Here is a 22325-nt window from a genome sequence, read left to right on the forward strand (position 1 = left end):
GAAGGGGGCCCTGAGGATGGCACTGGCACTAGTTCAGAGCTGACTGTGCTGACCCCTGAATCAATATACACAGACCCCCTTCGAAAGTTCTTATGCAAGGAAGATAAAGCTTTGTGGCTCTGAGCCCTGTGGTCACATATTGTTCCTTGCTATTGAAAGGATCCCTAACTTAGGCAAGGGATTGTAAATCTACCACACATTCATTTCCAAATCTAAGCATTCAGGCATGCTGCTTGCCTGGTTTAAAAATATTCAACTGGCATCAGGAAAAAAACAGCCCCATTCGGTGTATTCAATGGGTTGTGTCTGAGGGAAAGTGTGTTCCCAGTCGTGACAGGTAAAGACGAGGGGAAGTGGAGGCGCTCTCTGTTGTGAATACTCTTTTTTTACCTCCCTCGGCTACCCACAATGCATTGCAAGGATGGAGAAAGATGTCAGGCTGTGCAGAGAGAAATACGTGCAGGGAGCAGGTAGGGGACCCTCAGGATATGTAAATCCTGGCATGGTGGAGGCAGGAATGCCTTTCCTCGTCTTAGGCAGCTTGTGAGCCAACATCAAAAAGAGGATGAGAAAAACCAGCAGGAACACTTCACCACAAAGGGGCCTCCAAGATGAAGATTAGAAGGCCCTGTGGCCTCAGGAAAGGATGTTACCCTGGGCCTATGTGGCTGTAGCAGAGGGACCAATTGTTCCTGTTTATCTGGGACCCAGGTTTTTCTCAGGATGTTGGACAGAAATGTCTTGGTTTTGGAGCCCATAGAAAGACTCACATGAACACATGAGACCTACTTGGGGTAGAGCCCCCTCTCTCCTCCTGAGGGGGACATGAGGAGAGGACTAGCCCAGCCTGTGGCTTGAGGGATTCAGGCTGAATTGCTTTCATTCAATCATGGGGCCTAAGTCAACAGAGAGCGATGAATGAGTGCATGACTTCACTGGAGTAATTGCATGCATGAATCTGACAGTTCTGTTTCTATGTGATTATTCTAAATCTAAATATTAGATTTAGATTTATTTATTCTAAATATTTATTCTAAATATTTATTCTAAATATTCTAAATTTACTGAAGTGTAAATTCCATCCATTGGACAATACTGGTGATTCACTGCCTCCCACTGTGAGTCCCCACATAGTGAAGGAAATACATTTGAGGCTGTGAATCGAAAAGTAACCAGGCACAGTGGCACTTGCCTGTAATCCCAGCAGCTTGGGAGGCTGAAGCAGGAGGATCGAGAACCAAAGCCACTTCAGCAACTTAGCGAGACCCTAACAACCCAGTGAGACTCTGTTTCTAAATGAATTATTTAAAAGGGTTTAGAGATGTGGCTCAGTGGGTAAGAACCACTGAGTTCATTCTCTGGTACCCCAAAAAAGTCACATTTACACCCATTTCATACTTATACCTTTCATTTGAAGAGCCAATGTGTGCATAAAAAAGATGAGTTACAGTCTAGGGGTTTGTGCCCAGTGCCACAGAAGCAGAATCCACAGAAGTGCCAGAGACATGCGATGTGGCATTGAGCTGGTGATAACCTTTCCTGTTGTCCAGATCCAGGAGTATGTTCCATGTGGGTCATCTCCTTTCATGTTCCTGATAGTCCTGAGAATTGGGCACTTTTAACACCCTCATTTTACAGAAACACAATTCTTGTAGGATCTAGGTAAGCTGCCCAAGCTCACACAGGAGGTAAGTACTGGATCCTAACTCTGGCTCCTGAAGTCATCCTCTTAAACCCACACTCTGATGCTTTTGTGTTAGGGCAGAACATCTGGGCTGGTAGTGATGCTGCTTCTTCACAGCTGTGCGACCCAGGACCAAAAAACACCAGTCCCTAAACCTCAGTGTCTCCATGTACAAAATAGGGTGGAAGTAGTACTGATCTCATCCATTTGTGGGAAGTTCCTGGTCCACACGAAGCTGCCCATGAATGCCGAGGACAAGCAGAGGAATATCTGGAGTGCAGCACAGAGGTGGCAAGTGAGGAAGAGCTAGTGGGCAGGGAGGGTCAGAGGTGCTGTACCCTCAAAATCGCCTGAGAAATTGCATCCAAACCCAGCTAAACCTAAAGTGTGTGTGCTAGAGGGGAAACCGTCAGTACTCCCGTAACTCCCCAGGTGACCCCCATGTGCTGCAGAGTGGAAAGTCACTGACCTAGCCCTTCACTTTAGGCATGTGGACCTTGAGGGAGAAGCACTGTCAACCGGGACCTGGTTGATATGCAGAATCTCAGGCCCCATCCCAGATCTGCTGAATCAGATCTGTGTGCATCAAAGTCTAAGCATCCCGGGCTAGCCTTTGAGTCATATAGATGAGGAGAATAAACAAAATGCCAGGCAGGATTTGAACCTAATTAAAATCCAAAGTGCAAGTTGAAGGGGAAATGAGGGGTGGCTGTTTACCGGGATCGCTTATGGGTAGCCTCATCTCCTGGCAAACACAAAGGGCAAGGGCAATAGGTCTCTGCGTGTTTCAACTTCAATGAATCTGTGATTGTGGATGTTCAGGAAGTCAGGGATTCTGCCGGCTGCCCAATGTTTGCTCACCTGCCACTGTATCAGTCAGAAAACTAACATCATCTGGTGTCGACAATGCACACACTGGACCCTGGCCTGGGATTCACAGAAAAATATCATCCTTGGAATCATTATAAGGAAACAATTCCCAAAGGGCCTCTCCTACCTAGAATGAGCAGCTCTTTGTGCCTGGCAACAGAGGTGCTGAGGCAGACTCTGAGGTGAGCTGAGCCACCAGGACATGAGCCAACCCTCTGTGGACAAAGTGAAAGGTTAAATAATCCTTAGAGTGGCAGTTCTCAACTGGACAGATCACCCAGAAGTCTGCAGCTCCAGCCATGGAACTTTCTTAGACGCTTTCTAGAACCTGAAAAAATGACAAACCAAATTTGTAACAGTATTTACTCTCTCTAGTATTCCCAGTGGACCCATCAGCATTGGCAAAAGGTAGTTAAAGAGCAAATTCTATACCCAATATGGAAAGCTTTCAAGAAAACAGTACATGTATGAAGTCTCAGGTTTAGAAAAGCATTTCAGTCTGGTTGTTTATCAACCATTATCTTGGAGTAGCCAACTCTTTTGGGTCACAGACCTCTCTGATAACCTAATCGATGTTATGGGATCAGTTCTCTAGAAAGTAGATAAAATGCAAACTGTGCCTACAACTTCAGGGAATCCATAGACCCCTGAATGATCCCTTCCTTGAACTCATTTCAGAGTTTCCTAGATGAGACTAAAATGGGATTCTCCTGACAAATCCATATCTCTCAGTACTGAGAATTGAGCCCAGGGGTGCTCTACCACTGAGTTATATTCCCAACCCTTTTTGGTTTTTTGAGACAAGGTCTTGCTAAGTTGACCAGACTGGTCTCAAACTTTCAATCTTCCTGCCTTAGCCTCCCCAAGTCTCTGGGATTATAGGCATATACCTCCCTATTTCCTTTAGGATCTATCAACTTTCAGCCTCTGTACTCAAGATTGGAGTATGTGCCCTGGAGCTGAGCCAGTTTGGTGGATTCCATTTCCCTGCTAGAGTGGTTGACTCAAAAATAGGCACATGACCCATTTGGAACCAGTAAGACTTAGTGAAAATTAAATGAAAACTCTTTACTCATGACTAGTCAAGCCACAGGAGTTAGGAGCTGGCAGGTGCCACCTTGGCACCCCAGAGGAAAGCCTGTGAGAACAGATACAGATTCAACACAAAGTGGAGCTCAGAAATGGAGAGAGAATCCAGGTCCTGATGCAGCACTTTTGCCCAGGAGTTCAGTCAGATCTAACCTGAACAGTTTAGTAAATAAATCCTGTGAGCCCCTTGCTCCATGCAGCTTGAGTCCCTTGGAGTAGAAAGCACTCCAGTGGATAAATCTTCACTAATACCTTGGATGTTTTGATGCTCCTTCACGCAGCTGCCAACTAAACAAATAATGTAACTATAGGAATGTTCTTTATGATCTTTCATTTTCAGTTAATCTTTTCATTCCTACAGTTAATCCTCTGCTGCTCCCAGACACCTTTATAAATAAACCCCTTTGAAACAAAGATCCTTCATTCACTTCTACCAGTGATGTTTATCATGTACACAAAGTTGTAAATCTTGATATCATGTCATATTGCAATAAGTGAAGCATGTAAATTTGATTAAAACAGCCTAGCCTGAAGTCCAATATTTGGGAAACTACTTAACAGTACAAGTGTTCTGAAACCAAACAATTCAATGTTATAATTGTGATTAAAATGCAATTTTGATTAAGAGAATTCTTGGGCCTCAAGGATATATGTACATGTCATTTTCAAACTACAGATTACTTATTTCTGGCATGCCAGAGCAAGAAAAATCTTCTGCCAGTTAGATTCCAGGATTAGGTGAATTCCCTATACACAACAAAATGGTCTCTGCAGCAGATTTGAGAAAATCCTGTTTCTTGCACTTATTAATTCATGCTACCTCTGCATATCCACTTTCCCATCCATAAAATGGGTGCATTTGCCAGATGCGGTGGGGCACACCTGTGATCTCAGTGACTCAGGAGGCTAAGTCAAGAGGATCACAAGTTCAAGGCCAGCCTCAGCAATTTAGCAAGGCCCTAAGAACTTAGTGAGACCCTGTCTCAAAACAAACAAAAAACAAACAAACAAAAATTAAAGGACTGAGGATGTGGTGCAGTGGTAGAGAGCCCCTGGTTTCAATCCCTAGCATCAAAAAAAAGGGGGTGGGTGTATTCATACCTCCCTGCAAAACTTAGAATTGAGAATAAAGACTTAAGTGAGGCAGGGGAGTAAGACCTCCCCCTGCAGAAGTCAGGCTTAGCTCTTTGCTATCCACAATACAACTCCAAAGATAGTAAGGAATCTACTTATTGTTCTGAAACTTAATAAAGGGGAAAAATCAAATACTTATCATACTTCCTCTGTATGTGCCTTAATTAGGGTAGCTGAAAGTTGGGGGAAAGTTTTCCTCTCTAGAAGATTTGAGCTGACAAATGATGATAGAATTAGAATATCACCCGTTTGCAGCTCCTGATGATCTAGTGTATTTGGGCATGAGCATCAAGCAGCTGCTCTCACTCCCAAACAGAAAGCACCAGACAGTGAGTGTCTGCTAATGGGAAGAACAACGTGCCCCAGATAACATTGAACCAGAATCTTGTTCAACCACTCAAACCATTAATTTTCAAGAATTACAGGGGATAGAGGAACTTGGTATATGTCACTGTAATTCTCAGGTCTATATACTCAGGTCATATGTACTCAGGATCTCAAAACACAGTACAGAGGCAAATGTTTTGCTATAGTGTCTTTCTACTCATAGGTCCTGGAGTGGGGCAGGAGAAGTGGGGATGTCCTACTCTCTGCCTTCTACTAGTTCTCAGGGTCCTCCAGGGAGGGATGGAGGAGACCCCCACAGGAGCAAAATCCCTGAGAGTTTATGGGAGCTGGACTCAGGTTGGGTTGTGGGGTGGGTCTCTTCCTCCTCTCCCTCTCCTCTTCCTCCATTCGGACTCTGGCACAGACACCAACTTTGGAACTCGGAGTGGTGGATCGACAAGCGCCTCCGCTCTGGAGGGTGAGGAAGCAGGTGGTCACTGGCCTTGCACTGTCTTCTCTATCAAGGACAGGTCCAAACTCCAGGGGTTGCTTCTCTTTTCCAAATCATTTTAAAATGATTTGGAAAAGAGAAGCAACCCCTGGAGTTTGGACCTGTCCTTGATAGAGAAGACAGTGCAAGGCCAGTGACCACCTGCTTCCTCACCCTCCAGAGCGGAGGCGCTTGTCGATCCACCACTCCGAGTTCCAAAGTTGGTGTCTGTGCCAGAGTCCGAATGGAAGGAAGAGGAGAGGGGAGAGGAGGAAGAGACCCACCCCACAACCCAACCTGAGTCCAGCTCCCATAAACTCTCAGGGATTTTGCTCCTGTGGGGGTCTCCTCCATCCCTTCCCTGGAGAGGACCCTGAGAACTAGTAGAAGGCAGAGAGTAGGACATCCCCACTTCTCCTGCCCCACTCCATGGACCTATGAGTAGAAAGACACTATAGCAAAACATTTGCCTCTGTACTGTGTTTGAGATCCTGAGTACATATGACCTGAGTATATAGACCTGAGAATATACAGTGACATATACCAAGTTCCTCTATCCCCTGTAATTCTTGAAAATTAATGGTTTGAGAGTGGTTGAACAAGATTCTGGTTCAATGTTATCTGGGGGCACGTTGTTCTTCCCATTAGCAGACACTCACTGTCTGGTGCTTTCTGTTTGGGAGTGAGAGCAGCTGCTTGATGCTCATGCCCAAATACACTAGATCATCAGGAGCTGCAAACGGGTGATATTCTAATTCTATCATCATTTGTCAGCTCAAATCTTCTAGAGAGGAAAACTTTCCCCCAACTTTTCAGCTACCCTAATTAAGGCACATACAGAGGAAGTATGATAAGTATTTGATTTTTCCCCTTTATTAAGTTTCAGAACAATAAGTAGATTCCTTACTATCTTTGGAGTTGTATTTGTGGATAGCAAAGAGCTAAGCCTGACTTCTGCAGGGGGAGGGTCTTACTCCCCTGCCTCACTTAAGTCTTTATTCTCAATTCTAAGTTTTGCAGGGAGGTATGAATACACCCACCCCCTTTTTTTTGATGCTAGGGATTGAAACCAGGGGCTCTCTACCACTGCACCACATCCTCAGTCCTTTAATTTTTGTTTGTTTGTTTGTTTGTTTGTTTTGAGACAGGGTCTCACTAAGTTACTTAGGGCCTTGCTAAATTGCTGAGGCTGGCCTTGAACTTGTGATCCTCTTGACTTAGCCTCCTGAGTCACTGAGATCACAGGTGTGCCCCACCGCATCTGGCAAATGCACCCATTTTTATGGATGGGAAAGTGGATATGCAGAGGTAGCATGAATTAATAAGTGCAAGAAACAGGATTTTTCTCAAATCTGGCTGCAGAGACCATTTTGTTGTGTATAGGGAATTCACCTAATCCTGGAATCTAACTGGCAGAAGATTTTTCTTGCTCTGGCATGCCAGAAATAAGTAATCTGTAGTTTGAAAAATGACATGTACATATATCCTTGAGGCCCAAGAATTCTCTTAATCAAAATTGCATTTTAATCACAATTATAACATTGAATTGTTTGGTTTCAGAACACTTGTACTGTTAAGTACTTTTCCCAAATATTGGACTTCAGGCTAGGCTGTTTTAATCAAATTACATGCTTCACTTATTGCAATATGACATGATATCAAGATTTACAACTTTGTGTACATGATAAACATCACTGGTAGAAGTGAATGAAGGATCTTTGTTTCAAAGGGGTTTATTTATAAAGGTGTCTGGGAGCAGCAGAGGATTAACTGTAGGAATGAAAGATTAACTGAAAATGAAAGATCATAAAGAACATTCCTATAGTTACATTATTTGTTTAGTTGGCAGCTGCGTGAAGGAGCATCAAAACATCCAAGGTATTAGTGAAGATTTATCCACTGGAGTGCTTTCTACTCCAAGGGACTCAAGCTGCATGGAGCAAGGGGCTCACAGGATTTATTTACTAAACTGTTCAGGTTAGATCTGACTGAACTCCTGGGCAAAAGTGCTGCATTCAGGACCTGGATTCTCTCTCCATTTCTGAGCTCCACTTTGTGTTGAATCTGTATCTGTTCTCACAGGCTTTCCTCTGGGGTGCCAAGGTGGCACCTGCCAGCTCCTAACTCCTGTGGCTTGACTAGTCATGAGTAAAGAGTTTTCATTTAATTTTCACTAAGTCTTACTGGTTCCAAATGGGTCATGTGCCTATTTTTGAGTCAACCACTCTAGCAGGGAAATGGAATCCACCAAACTGGCTCAGCTCCAGGGCACATACTCCAATCTTGAGTACAGAGGCTGAAAGTTGATAGATCCTAAAGGAAATAGGGAGGTATATGCCTATAATCCCAGAGACTTGGGGAGGCTAAGGCAGGAAGATTGAAAGTTTGAGACCAGTCTGGTCAACTTAGCAAGACCTTGTCTCAAAAACCAAAAAGGGTTGGGAATATAACTCAGTGGTAGAGCACCCCTGGGCTCAATTCTCAGTACTGAGAGATATGGATGTTGTCAGGAGAATCCCATTTTAGTCTCATCTAGGAAACTCTGAAATGAGTTCAAGGAAGGGATTCATTCAGGGGTCTATGGATTCCCTGAAGTTGTAGGCACAAGTTTGCATTTTTATCTACTTTCTAGAGAACTGATCCATAACATCGATTAGGTTATCAGAGAGGTCTGTGACCCAAAAGAGTTGGCTACTCCAAGATAATGGTTGATAAACAACCAGACTGAAATGCTTTTCTAAACCTGAGACTTCATACATGTACTGTTTTCTTGAAAGCTTTCCATATTGGGTATAGAATTTGCTCTTTAACTACCTTTTGCCAATGCTGATGGGTCCACTGGGAATACTAGAGAGAGTAAATACTGTTACAAATTTGGTTTGTCATTTTTTCAGGTTCTAGAAAGCGTCTAAGAAAGTTCCATGGCTGGAGCTGCAGACTTCTGGGTGATCTGTCCAGTTGAGAACTGCCACTCTAAGGATTATTTAACCTTTCACTTTGTCCACAGAGGGTTGGCTCATGTCCTGGTGGCTCAGCTCACCTCAGAGTCTGCCTCAGCACCTCTGTTTGCCAGGCACAAAGAGCTGCTCATTCTAGGTAGGAGAGGCCCTTTGGGAATTGTTTCCTTATAATGATTCCAAGGATGATATTTTTCTGTGAATCCCAGGCCAGGGTCCAGTGTGTGCATTGTCGACACCAGATGATGTTAGTTTTCTGACTGATACAGTGGCAGGTGAGCAAACATTGGGCAGCCGGCAGAATCCCTGACTTCCTGAACATCCACAATCACAGATTCATTGAAGTTGAAACACGCAGAGACCTATTGCCCTTGCCCTTTGTGTTTGCCAGGAGATGAGGCTACCCATAAGCGATCCCGGTAAACAGCCACCCCTCATTTCCCCTTCAACTTGCACTTTGGATTTTAATTAGGTTCAAATCCTGCCTGGCATTTTGTTTATTCTCCTCATCTATATGACTCAAAGGCTAGCCCAGGGATGCTTAGACTTTGATGCACACAGATCTGATTCAGCAGATCTGGGATGGGGCCTGAGATTCTGCATATCAACCAGGTCCCGGTTGACAGTGCTTCTCCCTCAAGGTCCACATGCCTAAAGTGAAGGGCTAGGTCAGTGACTTTCCACTCTGCAGCACATGGGGGTCACCTGGGGAGTTACGGGAGTACTGACGGTTATGTCCCCTCTAGCACACACACTTTAGGTTTAGCTGGGTTTGGATGCAATTTCTCAGGCGATTTTGAGGGTACAGCACCTCTGACCCTCCCTGCCCACTAGCTCTTCCTCACTTGCCACCTCTGTGCTGCACTCCCAGATATTCCTCTGCTTGTCCTCGGCATTCATGGGCAGCTTCGTGTGGACCAGGAACTTCCCACACAAATGGATGAGATCAGTACTACTTCCACCCTATTTTGTACATGGAGACACTGAGGTTTAGGGACTGGTGTTTTTTGGTCCTGGGTCGCACAGCTGTGAAGAAGCAGCATCACTACCAGCCCAGATGTTCTGCCCTAACACAAAAGCATCAGAGTGTGGGTTTAAGAGGATGACTTCAGGAGCCAGAGTTAGGATCCAGTACTTACCTCCTGTGTGAGCTTGGGCAGCTTACCTAGATCCTACAAGAATTGTGTTTCTGTAAAATGAGGGTGTTAAAAGTGCCCAATTCTCAGGACTATCAGGAACATGAAAGGAGATGACCCACATGGAACATACTCCTGGATCTGGACAACAGGAAAGGTTATCACCAGCTCAATGCCACATCGCATGTCTCTGGCACTCCTGTGGATTCTGCTTCTGTGGCACTGGGCACAAACCCCTAGACTGTAACTCATCTTTTTTATGCACACATTGGCTCTTCAAATGAAAGGTATAAGTATGAAATGGGTGTAAATGTGACTTTTTTGGGGTACCAGAGAATGAACTCAGTGGTTCTTACCCACTGAGCCACATCTCTAAACCCTTTTAAATAATTCATTTAGAAACAGAGTCTCACTGGGTTGTTAGGGTCTCGCTAAGTTGCTGAAGCTGGCTTTGGTTCTCGATCCTCCTGCTTCAGCCTCCCAAGCTGCTGGGATTACAGGCAAGTGCCACTGTGCCTGGTTACTTTTCGATTCACAGCCTCAAATGTATTTCCTTCACTATGTGGGGACTCACAGTGGGAGGCAGTGAATCACCAGTATTGTCCAATGGATGGAATTTACACTTCAGTAAATTTAGAATATTTAGAATAAATATTTAGAATAAATATTTAGAATAAATAAATCTAAATCTAATATTTAGATTTAGAATAATCACATAGAAACAGAACTGTCAGATTCATGCATGCAATTACTCCAGTGAAGTCATGCACTCATTCATCGCTCTCTGTTGACTTAGGCCCCATGATTGAATGAAAGCAATTCAGCCTGAATCCCTCAAGCCACAGGCTGGGCTAGTCCTCTCCTCATGTCCCCCTCAGGAGGAGAGAGGGGGCTCTACCCCAAGTAGGTCTCATGTGTTCATGTGAGTCTTTCTATGGGCTCCAAAACCAAGACATTTCTGTCCAACATCCTGAGAAAAACCTGGGTCCCAGATAAACAGGAACAATTGGTCCCTCTGCTACAGCCACATAGGCCCAGGGTAACATCCTTTCCTGAGGCCACAGGGCCTTCTAATCTTTCATCTTGGAGGCCCCTTTGTGGTGAAGTGTTCCTGCTGGTTTTTCTCATCCTCTTTTTGATGTTGGCTCACAAGCTGCCTAAGACGAGGAAAGGCATTCCTGCCTCCCACCATGCCAGGATTTACAGATCCTGATGGGTCCCCTACCTGCTCCCTGCACGTATTTCTCTCTGCACAGCCTGACATCTTTCTCCATCCTTGCAATGCATTGTGGGTAGCCGAGGGAGGTAAAAAGAAGAGTATTCACAACAGAGAGCGCCTCCACTTCCCCTCGTCTTTACCTGTCACGACTGGGAACACACTTTCCCTCAGACAAACAACCCATTGAATACACCGAATGGGGCTGTTTTTTTCCTGATGCCAGTTGAATATTTTTAAACCAGGCAAGCAGCATGCCTGAATGCTTAGATTTGGAAATGAATGTGTGGTAGATTTACACAGATCCCTTGCCTAAGTTAGGGATCCTTTCAATAGCAAGGAACAATATGTGACCACAGGGCTCAGAGCCACAAAGCTTTATCTTCCTTGCATAAGAACTTTCGAAGGGGGTGCTGTTGATATTGATTCAGGGGTCAGCACAGTCAGCTCTGAACTAGTGCCAGTGCCATCCTCAGGGCCCCCTGCAGTCAAAAAATGATGATAGCATCTCTGAACATCATGCCTCGGACAGCTGAGAAGGAAGGAGAGAGGTGGCCTAAAACAGACCCCTCTTCCGTGTCTATCCTTTGTCAAGGAGGAAATGGTTGCCAAAGCCCCCTCTCCCTAGCATACTTCCCCTTCCATCTTCCTGGTCAAAACTGGGTTGGATACCATCTAAGGGGTCTCTGTCTTATACTTAAGCAATTTGGGACTCTTTTAGGGAAGAGCGGCTTCAACTGTATGACCAAAAATGTATTTCCAACCCTTTTCCTTGGAGACTCAGAAGCCCTAAAGTCTGGTCCTGACTCTGTTATTGTGTTGCTTATGTATGAATATCATGATGGATTGCACCATCTTCCAGCCCAGATATGGCCTGTAGGGCTTCTTAGAAAGGAAAAACAGAAGGTGATCCAGGGGCAAAGTTTTCTTTATGATATTTCTTTTATTCATAGCTTCACAGCAAGAGACAACTTTGAAAGTAGGTAAACTAGAATGTTTTAAAGGTAGGCTTGTATCTCAGGTTTCCGAATGTATTTCAGAGGCAATGTGGGATTGGCTGGCCAGCATCTTTTCTTGACTTCAGGCATTTTTTGCAGACACCATAGAGATAGAGATGCAGATATTGACACAGATACAAGTGTAATTATAGACTGTGTTATCTGAGGATGTCTGCAGAGCAGATGGAGATCCATCTGTTAGGGAAGGTGCCTGAGTCGTCCAGCAAGGCCAAGGGCTGGGGCAAACCGAGGGTCCTCAGCCCCATGAGAGCAGTGAGACTTGAGGTTTTGGAGCTGCTTCTCATCGCCATGTTCAGAAGTCAGGCCCCAGTTCAGGGCTCCTGACTTCTGAAAGGGACTTGGGACTTGAACCAGTTACATCTATCTCACTGTTGAATTATAGCTGACAAATTATTTAGAAACAGAACAAAATTCCAAAGTTATGGTGGAACCACTGGCAGAGTGCCGTTTTGCCTGCATCTCTGCATTCTGGAGCTAAAGACAGCCTTCATGCATATTCAGGTGCTCTCCCCTTGTGGGAGGAGGGATCCCCTGAATTTTGCTGAGGACTCAGGACCAAGGAGGCTAATGACTGGTGTGTTCTTCTGGTTGTCCAGGCCTGGGGAATGGAAGGTAAGCAGCCAGGGGTTCTGTGGCTGATAGTAGTCTGCCCTCTGGTTACTTCCCAGGATAGCTTGGAGGAAGGAGGTCAGCACGGAGGCAACTGAGCAGCATCCATTGAACACCTTGTTAAGTGTGCTGCCTTTATCATTTCGGATATTGGCCGACTTACCCTGAGAACTTTGAGATCAAACTTTTCCTCAGCTTCCCACTCTGTTTTGTTTTCTTCCTGATCAAATTGTGTCATATGAATTGATGTGTTGTTCAGAGCAAGACCCAAGGTCAACTGTGATGCATAGGGAGGGGAACGAGATGACATGCCTTGATGGAAGAGCCAAATGTCACGTAGCAAAGGGAAACAGATACAGAGCGAAATCCTGGCCTTTCTTTTCTTAATCCACCACAGTGGATGAGAGGGGCATTTCTTTCTCAAAAAAGAAAGAGATGGGAGTTCTGAAGATATGCTGTTTTCTTCATTAACCAGTTTCTGTGAAAACATATTGCTTCTCAGTCGATCAGCCTCCAGTTGACCATGTTCTCCTGCCCCACCTACATCTGAGGTTTCTGAAAGGTCCCCAAAGCCAGGAATTCCAGGTCTCTTCAGGAATGAGCCTGAACTCCAGGTTCTTCCAGGCCAGAGCAAGGAAAGATGGGGACTTTTGTTCCAATTCATCTGAGCATCCTTCTGGAATGAGAAAGGAATTAGCAGATAACTTTACCCTGAGTAATTTGAGTTGCCCAGGGTTGGACCCCACTGAAATGAATATGAACACTGGTGGTGACTCCCTCTTGTTGGCCCTGGCTCTCTGGTGGCTCTGAGCTTTGTGTACATTGTCTTATTTTAGCCTCACCATAACCCATCTCATGGATGAAGAAACAGAGGCACAGAGAGGAGGAATAATCTTCCCTAGGTCACACAGCTGGTTAATGCCAACTCAGGAAGGAAACCCAGAACCATACTGGTCCAATCAAGTCCATGCTCCAGCAGGTCAGCTTTTTTTTTTTTTGTTAAAGGGCTGTATCATAAGCAGCTTAGGTGTGGCAGAACCCCCCAGTATCTGTCTCCTCAACTTCGCCATTGTGACCCAAAGCAGGCATTTGGTGATATGTAATTGATTGGATGTGACTGCACGCCCACAAAACTGTAGAAACAGTCAGCTGACTGGATTCGGCCAGTGGGCTGTAGTTTGCCAAGTTCAGGCCTGTACCATTTATCCCATGGCATCCCTGCCCCAGCCTCAGTAACGATACATTCTTTGTGCTTCTGGGGTACCCCAGTGACCCCCTTCCTCATTCCAGTGCACACACTGAAGTCTCTTCACAGGAATGGACATCTGCACACACAGCACTGGGGCGTGGGAAAGGCAGAGGAGGTCTAGCAACCAGGCCAACCCCAAAGGACCTCTAATCCCTTTTCCTGATGTGGGAGAGGAGAGTCTCTCTCTTTTTTTTTTTTTTTTTTTTTTTTTTTTTAATCATTGCCCTTTTAAAAAATTTTGGTATTTTTAGTTATCTAGTTACATGATAGTAGAGTGTATTTTGACGTATCATACATACATGGAGTACAACTTTCCATTCTTGTGGTTGTACATGATGTAGAATTACATTGGTCATGTATTCATATATGAACATAGGAAAGTTAAGTCCCACTCATTCTACTATCTTTCCTATTTCCATTCCCCCTCCCTTCCCTTCATTTCCCTTTGTCTGATTGAAAGTACTTCTATACTTCCCTAACTCTTATCCCCCTTAATGTGAGTTAGCATTCACATATCAGAGATAACATTCAGTCTTTGGTTTTGGGGATTGGCTTATTTCACTTAGAGTGGTAGTCTCCAGTTCCATCCATTTACCAGCAAATGCCATAATTTCATTTCTCTTTATGGTTGAGTAATATTCCATTGTGGATACGTAACACATTTTCTTTATCCATTCATCTGTTGAAGGGCACCTGGTTTGGTTCCAGAGTTTAACTATTGTGAATTGTGCTATCAACATTGATGTGGCTGTATAACCATAGTATGCTGATTTTACGTCCTCTGGGTACATACCAAGAAGTGGGATAACCAGATCAAATGGTTGTTCCGTTCCAAGTTTTCTGAGGACTCTCTATACTGCTTTCCAGAGTGGTTGCACCAATTTGCATCCCACCAGCAATCTGTGAATGTATCTTTTTCTCCACATCCTAGACAACATGTATTGTTACTTGTATTCTTGATAATTGCCATTCTGAATGGAGTGAGATGAAATCTCAGTGTAGTTTTAATTTGCATTTCTCTAACTGCTAGAGATGTTGAACATTTTTTCACATATTAATTGACTGATCCTGTTTCTTCTGTGAAGTACCTGTTCAGTTGAGACAGTCCCTCTTGACTAAGGTTTTTCTGGAAGATATAATCATTCAGGATTATCATCAAAAAGCTATTTAAAAGTACATAAAGTAGCAAAATACTCTATGGTAGTGAGTAGTACCGGTGATTTTTTGCAAATTCAGTTGAAAGGTTAAAGGAAGTAGAGATGTACCATCAGTACAAATCTGTAAATTATAGGAGTGTAAGACTCAAGGTCAGGTGACCAACTGTTCCAGATGAATGCAGGTTGGTCCCTCAAGGTTCAGTAATGATCAAAATCAAGTAGAGTGCTTTGAAATACTTGGTAAAGGCAAAATTTTAAAAGCCTTTTGCTGAAGGAATAAACATAGAATGAGTTTTTCTTTTATGATTCTCCACTCTATCATTTGAAATCAATCAACAAATTGCCAGTTTTAATTAAATCAGTTAGATGCACTTTCGTGCTTTCAAAAGGCTAATTTACCCCAAATCAGGGAGAAGCCCTGGTTCCCCAACAGTATCCATGCCCTGGAACCTCTGAATAGTTACTGGCAAAAGGGACTTTGTGGATAGGGGTAAGGACCTTGAGATGAAGAGATTACCCTGGAATCTGGGTGAAACAATTAAATAAAATAAGTCCTTATAAGTGGATGAGAAAGCAGAAGAGTGAGCCAGAGCTGTGTTGAGATGTGAAGGGCAGGAGGGTTTGGGCCCGTCCTCGCTGGCTCTAAGACAGAGGAAAGGAACCAAAGCCAAGAAGTGCAGACAGCCCCAGTCTCTGCAAAGGCCCTCAAGTGACAGCCAGCAAGGAAACAGGGATCTCGGTCCTACCGCAGCAAGGACCTTTATTCTGCCATGCAACTGAATGAACAAGGGAATGGATCGTTCCCTATAGATGCCAGGAAGGAGTGTGGCCTTGCCAGCACCTTGATTTTAGCATTGTGAGACCCATGTTAGAATTCTGGGGAGCAGAACTTGAAGATAATAAACCTGTGTTGTTTAAACCTGGTAGTTTGCTACAGAAGCAATTGAAAACCAGTACATAGGTGGTGGCAACAGACCCTTCCTTTTCTCAGAATGTTCTGATGCATAGCAACTGATGCCATAGAAGAAAATTCTAGAACAGTCAGTCATAAAGAAGGACCAATGGTTCAAAAGCTCCTAGGTGAAGGCAAATGAGTTATTAAGAAAGTGGCCTCTGAAAATTCCAGGGAACCAAGTGCAGGTAGAGCAACTTTCTGGCAATCAACATTGAAGTTGCTACAGTGGCTGATCTTCCCCTCCTGCCCGGCACCAGGGGCCTTCAGAAGCACTGGTGGACTGGTAAGTGAGTATCTAGTGGGCAGGAGCTGGGACAGGCAGGATGATAGCCATCTACATCTGCTTGTCAGCAAATTTGCTTATTACTCATCTGGTGACAGTTCTGTTTGAAAGAGTTATTTGTTGATTCCTTCATTCAACAAAAAGTCACTTATGCCCTAAGTTCTGGGCATAAAACAGAAAATAAAACAAACGAGGTTGTCCCATTCCTGGTTGTTGCACTCTGGTATGAAGATGGGCAATATGCACGTGAATAGATGAATGAACGAGGTCGTCACTGATAACATTACAGAAGAAAATCAAAACCGTCTTCTGTGATGGAGCATTGGCCAAGAAATTCTCTAGGTAGTGGTGAGCCCACGGGAGTTGAGATGAGGCCAAGGAAAATCAAGCTTTGTAGTGGTTGCAGGAATCATGTTCTAGGCAGAAGGAACAGCTGGTGCAAAGGACCTGGAAATGAAATTGGTCCGTTCAGGGGAAAGAAGTGTGGAAGGCAGCTGTGGTGGAGTGAAGGCAAACAGGAGAGTAGTGTGGAGTCGGACTGGAGAGCTGCTTGGGGGTTATATTAGGAAGGGACTTTCAGCCAGGTTGAGCAGTTTTTGATCCTATTTATAGTATAGGGAAATCCACTGAAGTTGAGTAATATGATTGGATATGTGTGCCCCACTCCCCACCCTTGGTACTGGGGATTGAACCCAGGGACATTCTACCACTGAGTTATTTTATTTTGAGACAGGGCCTCACTAAGTCACTGAGGCTGGCCTTGCTTTGCCATCCTCCTGCCTCAGCCTCCCAAACAGCTGGGATTACATGTTCTGCTATGCTGGGCTGTGGATACATGTTTTTAAAAAGACCTTTTGAGCTGTTGCATAAAGAGTGGCTTTAGGGGAAGACAGAAGAACATGGAGGAGGAGTATAGTTGGGAAATCTCCAGTTAAACAGAGATGGTGGTGTTCTGGACCAGGAAGAGGGAAGAGAGAGGTCTCACTTTGCCTTTTATGAGTTGAGATGGGGCCTGCCCTGTGGGAGACAGACCTTGCCAGAAAATATTGTTTGCTCTGTTGGGACATGTAAGCAGGCTTTCCCCATCTGCATTGAGATTCAGTTCACTAATGACACAGGGTGCACACAGGGCTCAGAAAAAATGAATATCCACAGGACCTCCAGTGCTCTGTGTATTTAACTCATTTACTCTTCAACACAATTAGGCAAGTACTATTTTAATCTGTCATGGATGAGAAAATCAAGGCACAGAGAGGTTGAGGAACGTGTCCGAGATCACTGCTGGGATCACGGACACCCCAGCTGCTGAGGGGAGAAAGCTGGGATTTGGCTCCCGGTCATCTGAGTGCCAAGTCCGAGCTCTCAAATGCGAGGCTCCTCCACATGGTGGCTGGTATGGTTTGGGCTGGATCTTGTTGGGTCTCCTTGTGTGGACAGCCATGAAAAGCTCAGTGGAGTCCGATTTGTAAAAATAATAATAATAATAATTAAATAAAGCTGGGGACACAACTGTGCAGAGAATAAGACCACAACTGGGAACATATTTAGGGCTGAAAGGTCGTGGAGAAACAAATTCAAGATGGCAGGAGTGGTTGAGTGCCAATGGTAGAATCATGATTCATGGTCGTCTTTTCTCTTTTTCTGTTTTCCAAACTATATTTGATGACTTTTACCATAAAGGGGAAGAAAGGAGCCACTGTATTTGGTGCTGAAGTGACGCCAGAGAGAAACAACTCAAGAAGAAGTCAGTGGGTTTGTTGGAGGGAAAAAATCAGGGAGGAGGGAGGGGCTTCAAGGGTTCAGTTTTCTTAGAAAATAGGGGGTCAAGATAAGAAGAGGAGGCAGAGCCCCAGGGGCCCCAGGCTTGCAGTTGACAGGAAGCAGAGAATCAGGATGGAAGACATGTCCTGGGTGGGTCAGGAGAGAGTTCTCCGAACACATGGAATTGTATACTCCTTTCTCCCCAGCACAGTGCCCTTCTTCTCCTTGGAGGACCAGCATCCCTGGGCTCTTGGTAGGAATTACTTGGGACTCCATCCACTTTCTTGGCTTCTGTTGTTCTGAGCTTCTGGGAGCCTGGAGGAGAGATGAAGGCATCCGTGGTGCTCTTCCTCCTTGGTTATCTCACGGACCCAAGTGGTGCTCACGTCCTGGGGCGTTGCACAGTGGCTAAGATGCTCTACAAAGGAGGCCTGGATTATTTTGAAGGTTACAGCCTAGAAAACTGTGAGTAGGTTCCTCTGAGCCCCCTCTGTCCTCTTTTCCCTCCACTCCCTGCCCAGGTATCCCCCGCTCCTCAGACCACACATTCTCTTCCATCTTAGGGGTTTGCCTGGCTTATTATGAAAGCAAGTTCAACCCCTCCGCTGTGTACGAGAATGAGCACGGCGGCTACACTGGCTTTGGCCTCTTCCAGATCCGTGAGGACCTGTGGTGCGATCATGGCCAGAATCTCTGTGGCGTGTCCTGCTCTGGTAGGTCACCTCCTTTCATTCTGTGCTGGCGCTCTGGGGGCTGCAGGGCCACACTTGAAGGCCGGCCTTCTCGGTCACCAGAGTTTGCACTGCGTTTGGAGGAGGGAGGAGGAGGGGCTTGGGTTAGGCCATATCCACAGTGGAGTTCCAGGGAGGCTGGGCACTGCCCTGCCAGGGTGGACTGAATGGCGTGGTAGAGACCCACATCCCAAAGGTAGAGAAGCTGCTGGGCAGAGGAGTGTGGAGGCCTTGGAGCCCGCTGGAGCTCGAAGGGCAGGAGCAGAGGGCTCCCTGTGGGCCTGAGCTCACCCACCCTTGGCCATTACTTTTCCGGGGGACTGATGCTGCCACTTTGAAAGGCAGAAGTGGTCACAGACAAGAGCTGGTGATCACAAGAGGAATTGCCCTCCGCTTTTAGGACACCCCAAGTACCTGTGGTCAAGAGAACGAGCCACCTAGGATTTGTTCATGCCATGAGCATTTACTGAGCACCCACTGCATGCCAGGGTTTGCTCACTGCCAGGTACTCTCTGAAGCACTTCAAGTATCTAGTATTCACAATGACCACCAGGAGGTGGGCACTGTTGTTCTCCATTCTATAAATGGGGAAACTGAGGCCCAGCGAGAGTACAGTGCATGCTCAAGGTCACATGACTGATGAGTGGCAGAGCTGGAGGGCAAACCTAAGCAGCGTGGCTCACAAGTCCGGGCTACACCAAGAGGCTGCACTGCCAGGCCGCATCTCCCTGACACCTGAGCTACCTTTTTGCAGCAGGAGGCCCCAAGTACCTGAGCATCCTCGGGACCTCCCTAGTGAGACAATCTCTCTTTACCCTGGGGAGTGAGAAATATTCCAAAGCCTGTGGCTTCTGAGCTGGGTGTAGGAGACAGAGTGGAGAGGTGGTGGCAAAGGCTTGCAGCTTTCTTGTGGGGCTTGGGGTGCACTTGCCCTGGGTCAGCCTCATGAGTGGCCTTGGGGCTTCAGAGAGGAGTAAGATAGTCACTGTATTCAAGGACAGGCAGGACTACAAGAGGCACAGGAACCTTGCAGGAAGCCCTGGGAAACCCAGCTGTGCTCACGATGAGCTATGTGAACTGTGTAAGTGGCTTCCGAGAACCTCTTCATCTATGAAGTGGGACAACATGAACTTCCTCTTAGGGTTGCTGTGAACATTCAGTGGGATAACATATGTAAAATGTCACGAAGGGCTCATAGCGAATGAAACAATCTGTGTCACTGGGGAGACATACACGTTAAAAGCCCTTCCACAGATGAATGGATAAAGAAAAATGTGGTGTGTATATATGTGTATATGTGTGTATATATGTGTGTATATATGTATACACACATATATACACAATGAAATATCACTCAACTTTAAAGAAGAATGAAATTCTGGCATTTGCTAGTAAATGGATGGAGTTAGAGAATATCATGCTAAGTGAAATAAGCCAAACTGAAAAAACCAAAGGCCAAATGTTTTCTCTGACATGCAGATGCTAATTCACAATAAGGGCAGGGGGAATAGGGAAGAATAGAGTTACTTTAGATTAGGTAGGGGGGAGTAAAGGGAGGGGAAGGGGTATGGGGGAAGGAAGGATAGAGTGAAGCAGACATTATTACCTTATGTACATGTATGACTGCATGACCCATGTGATTCTGCAATATGTATAATCAGAAAAATGAGATCATACCCTATGCATGATCTATCAAAATGTACAAATGCATTCTACTATCATGTACAACTAATTGGAACAATAGAACAAATTTTTTTTAAAAAAGCATAGCTTAATTACTGTGATGAACACCAGGAATGGAGAGTTTGAAGTCATCCTAAGCTTCCTGTAGTGAAGGGAAAAAAGAGAAACGCAGCAGCTCCACAACTTATATCTCATAAGAAGAAATGTGTGTGTGTGTGTGTGTGTGTGTGTGTGTGTGTGTGTAATCAGAACTCAATGGGAAAAACCTACCATCTGTAAGAGAGGTGGGACTGGATGTTGTGATGACTATAGGGTGGACTATATATTTTGAGAAACCCTCCCATCAGATAGATGTAAAAAAAGGGGGGGGGTCTCTTACCTGGTTATATTGACAAAAAAGTAAGAGAAATCTCAAGGGAGCAAGAATTCAGACCCCCTAAGTGGGGACGGAAGCAGATAAGGATCCTAGAAGCATCAGCAGATTCTGTGTGGCCTAAAGCATAGGTTTAGTGGTCACTGTGCAGACGGGGCCTGAGCCAGGTGAGGAGCTTCATTGGAGACCTCCATACAAGGTCACGAAGCCAGATGGCTGCACCATCAGGGGCAAGTCTTGGAAGTGAGGACACTCTAGACAGAGAGGGAAGAGTTTTCCCGGGAATTTATAACCACAGCCAATAGGATTCACAAGCAAGCGAGTCACCATCTAGTGGTAGGAGAGCCTGTGCTGAGCACTGTGCCAGGCAGTTCAAAGGAGCCATGTGCCTGCAGGATGGTGGGGACAGGAGGATCACCAGCTTTGAGGTCATGCAGAAGGTTGGCTCCACCTCTTAGAGTTGTGTGATTTGAGCATCAGTCGTCTGTGAGACAGAGATGATGGTAAAAACACCTCACGAAGCTCTTAGGAGTTTCAGTGAGTGTCAAGTGCCAAGTCCCGTTTCTGGCACGGCCATGGTGCGGGGCTTGGTAACACGCCTTCCCTTTGTTCAAAGAATGGACAAGGTAGTTGAGATTAGGGAGTGTGTCTGCCTGTTTGTATGCCACAGGCAAGGGTTGACAAAGGGGGCTTGTCATTCAGAAGAGGGGAACTGGCAGGGGCTAGCTGGGCCAGGGAGACTTTTGAGGACTGTAGTTTGAGCTGAGCAGATCTGGGTTGGGAGATGAGCTGAACAAGGGGCAGGAGTCCGAAGCTGTGGGTCTCCTGGGTGGAAGCCACTCCTGAAGGCCACTGTCAGTCTCCCACCCTCAGCCTGTCCTGAACCTGGGGCTGTGTAAAGTGATGGGATAAGACTGTGGCGTGGAGCAGGGTGCTGGGCACCACGGGACTAAGCCGGGGGCTTGGGGTTCTGGTGACAGTCAACTAGGAGGCACTGAAGTGATGTTAAGGAAGATCAATGAGCCTGGCTCAGGGAAAGGAGAGACTATAGGGTGGGCAAGAAGACGGGCAATGCCATAGTCGCAAGTGGGAGGACTCGCTGCATAGGCAGGTTAGTTTCTCAGAGGCATTGCGGGTCCCTCTCACGTACTGTTTCCTGTGCCTGGAACAATTTTCCTCTGGTGACTCCCTTAATCCCCTTTCCTTACCTAACCCTTTAGATGTCACATTGTCCCATAACCCTTCCTGGGCCCTCCAGGGCTCCTGCTGTGTACTGTGCACCACGTGCCCCTGTTCATTGCTCACCCATCAAGCTGAGCCTCCCACCTCATTCCAGCTCTGGGTATGACAGCCACCTTTGACTCCACCCCGCTCCAGGCCTAGGGTCCCGCGAGGGCGCGGATAAGTCACCATGCTGGCCACCATATCTCCACTGGTTCTCATAGGACAGCTGACATATGTGTATATTTTTCATGGAAAAAATTGTCAAAATTACAAGCAAAAAAGAAACCAGTGGATTTGGTTAAGAAAATGATGACATCCTGCAACCTTCTGGTATTTCCTGAGAAAAATCTAGGGGTGGACTGATTCTTAGAATGATCC

At 45.6% G+C, this 22325-nt stretch overlaps 1 protein-coding gene across 1 annotated transcript in view; it reads left to right on the plus strand.

Annotated features, from left to right (window-relative positions):
- LYZL4 (lysozyme like 4) overlaps positions 1 to 22325 on the plus strand; it is an 81367-nt gene that overhangs the window by 53849 nt on the left and 5193 nt on the right. Inside the window, exons 5-7 of the mRNA XM_079114180.1 lie at positions 17856 to 17923; positions 18143 to 18401; positions 18500 to 18649. Of these exons, the coding sequence (XP_078970306.1) occupies positions 18263 to 18401; positions 18500 to 18649 (289 nt within the window). The 5' untranslated portion in view covers positions 17856 to 17923; positions 18143 to 18262. The remainder of the gene's footprint in view (positions 1 to 17855; positions 17924 to 18142; positions 18402 to 18499; positions 18650 to 22325) is intronic.

This window comes from Sciurus vulgaris, assembly GCF_902686455.1.
Source record: "Sciurus vulgaris genome assembly, chromosome: 16".
Taxonomy (NCBI): domain Eukaryota; kingdom Metazoa; phylum Chordata; class Mammalia; order Rodentia; family Sciuridae; genus Sciurus; species Sciurus vulgaris.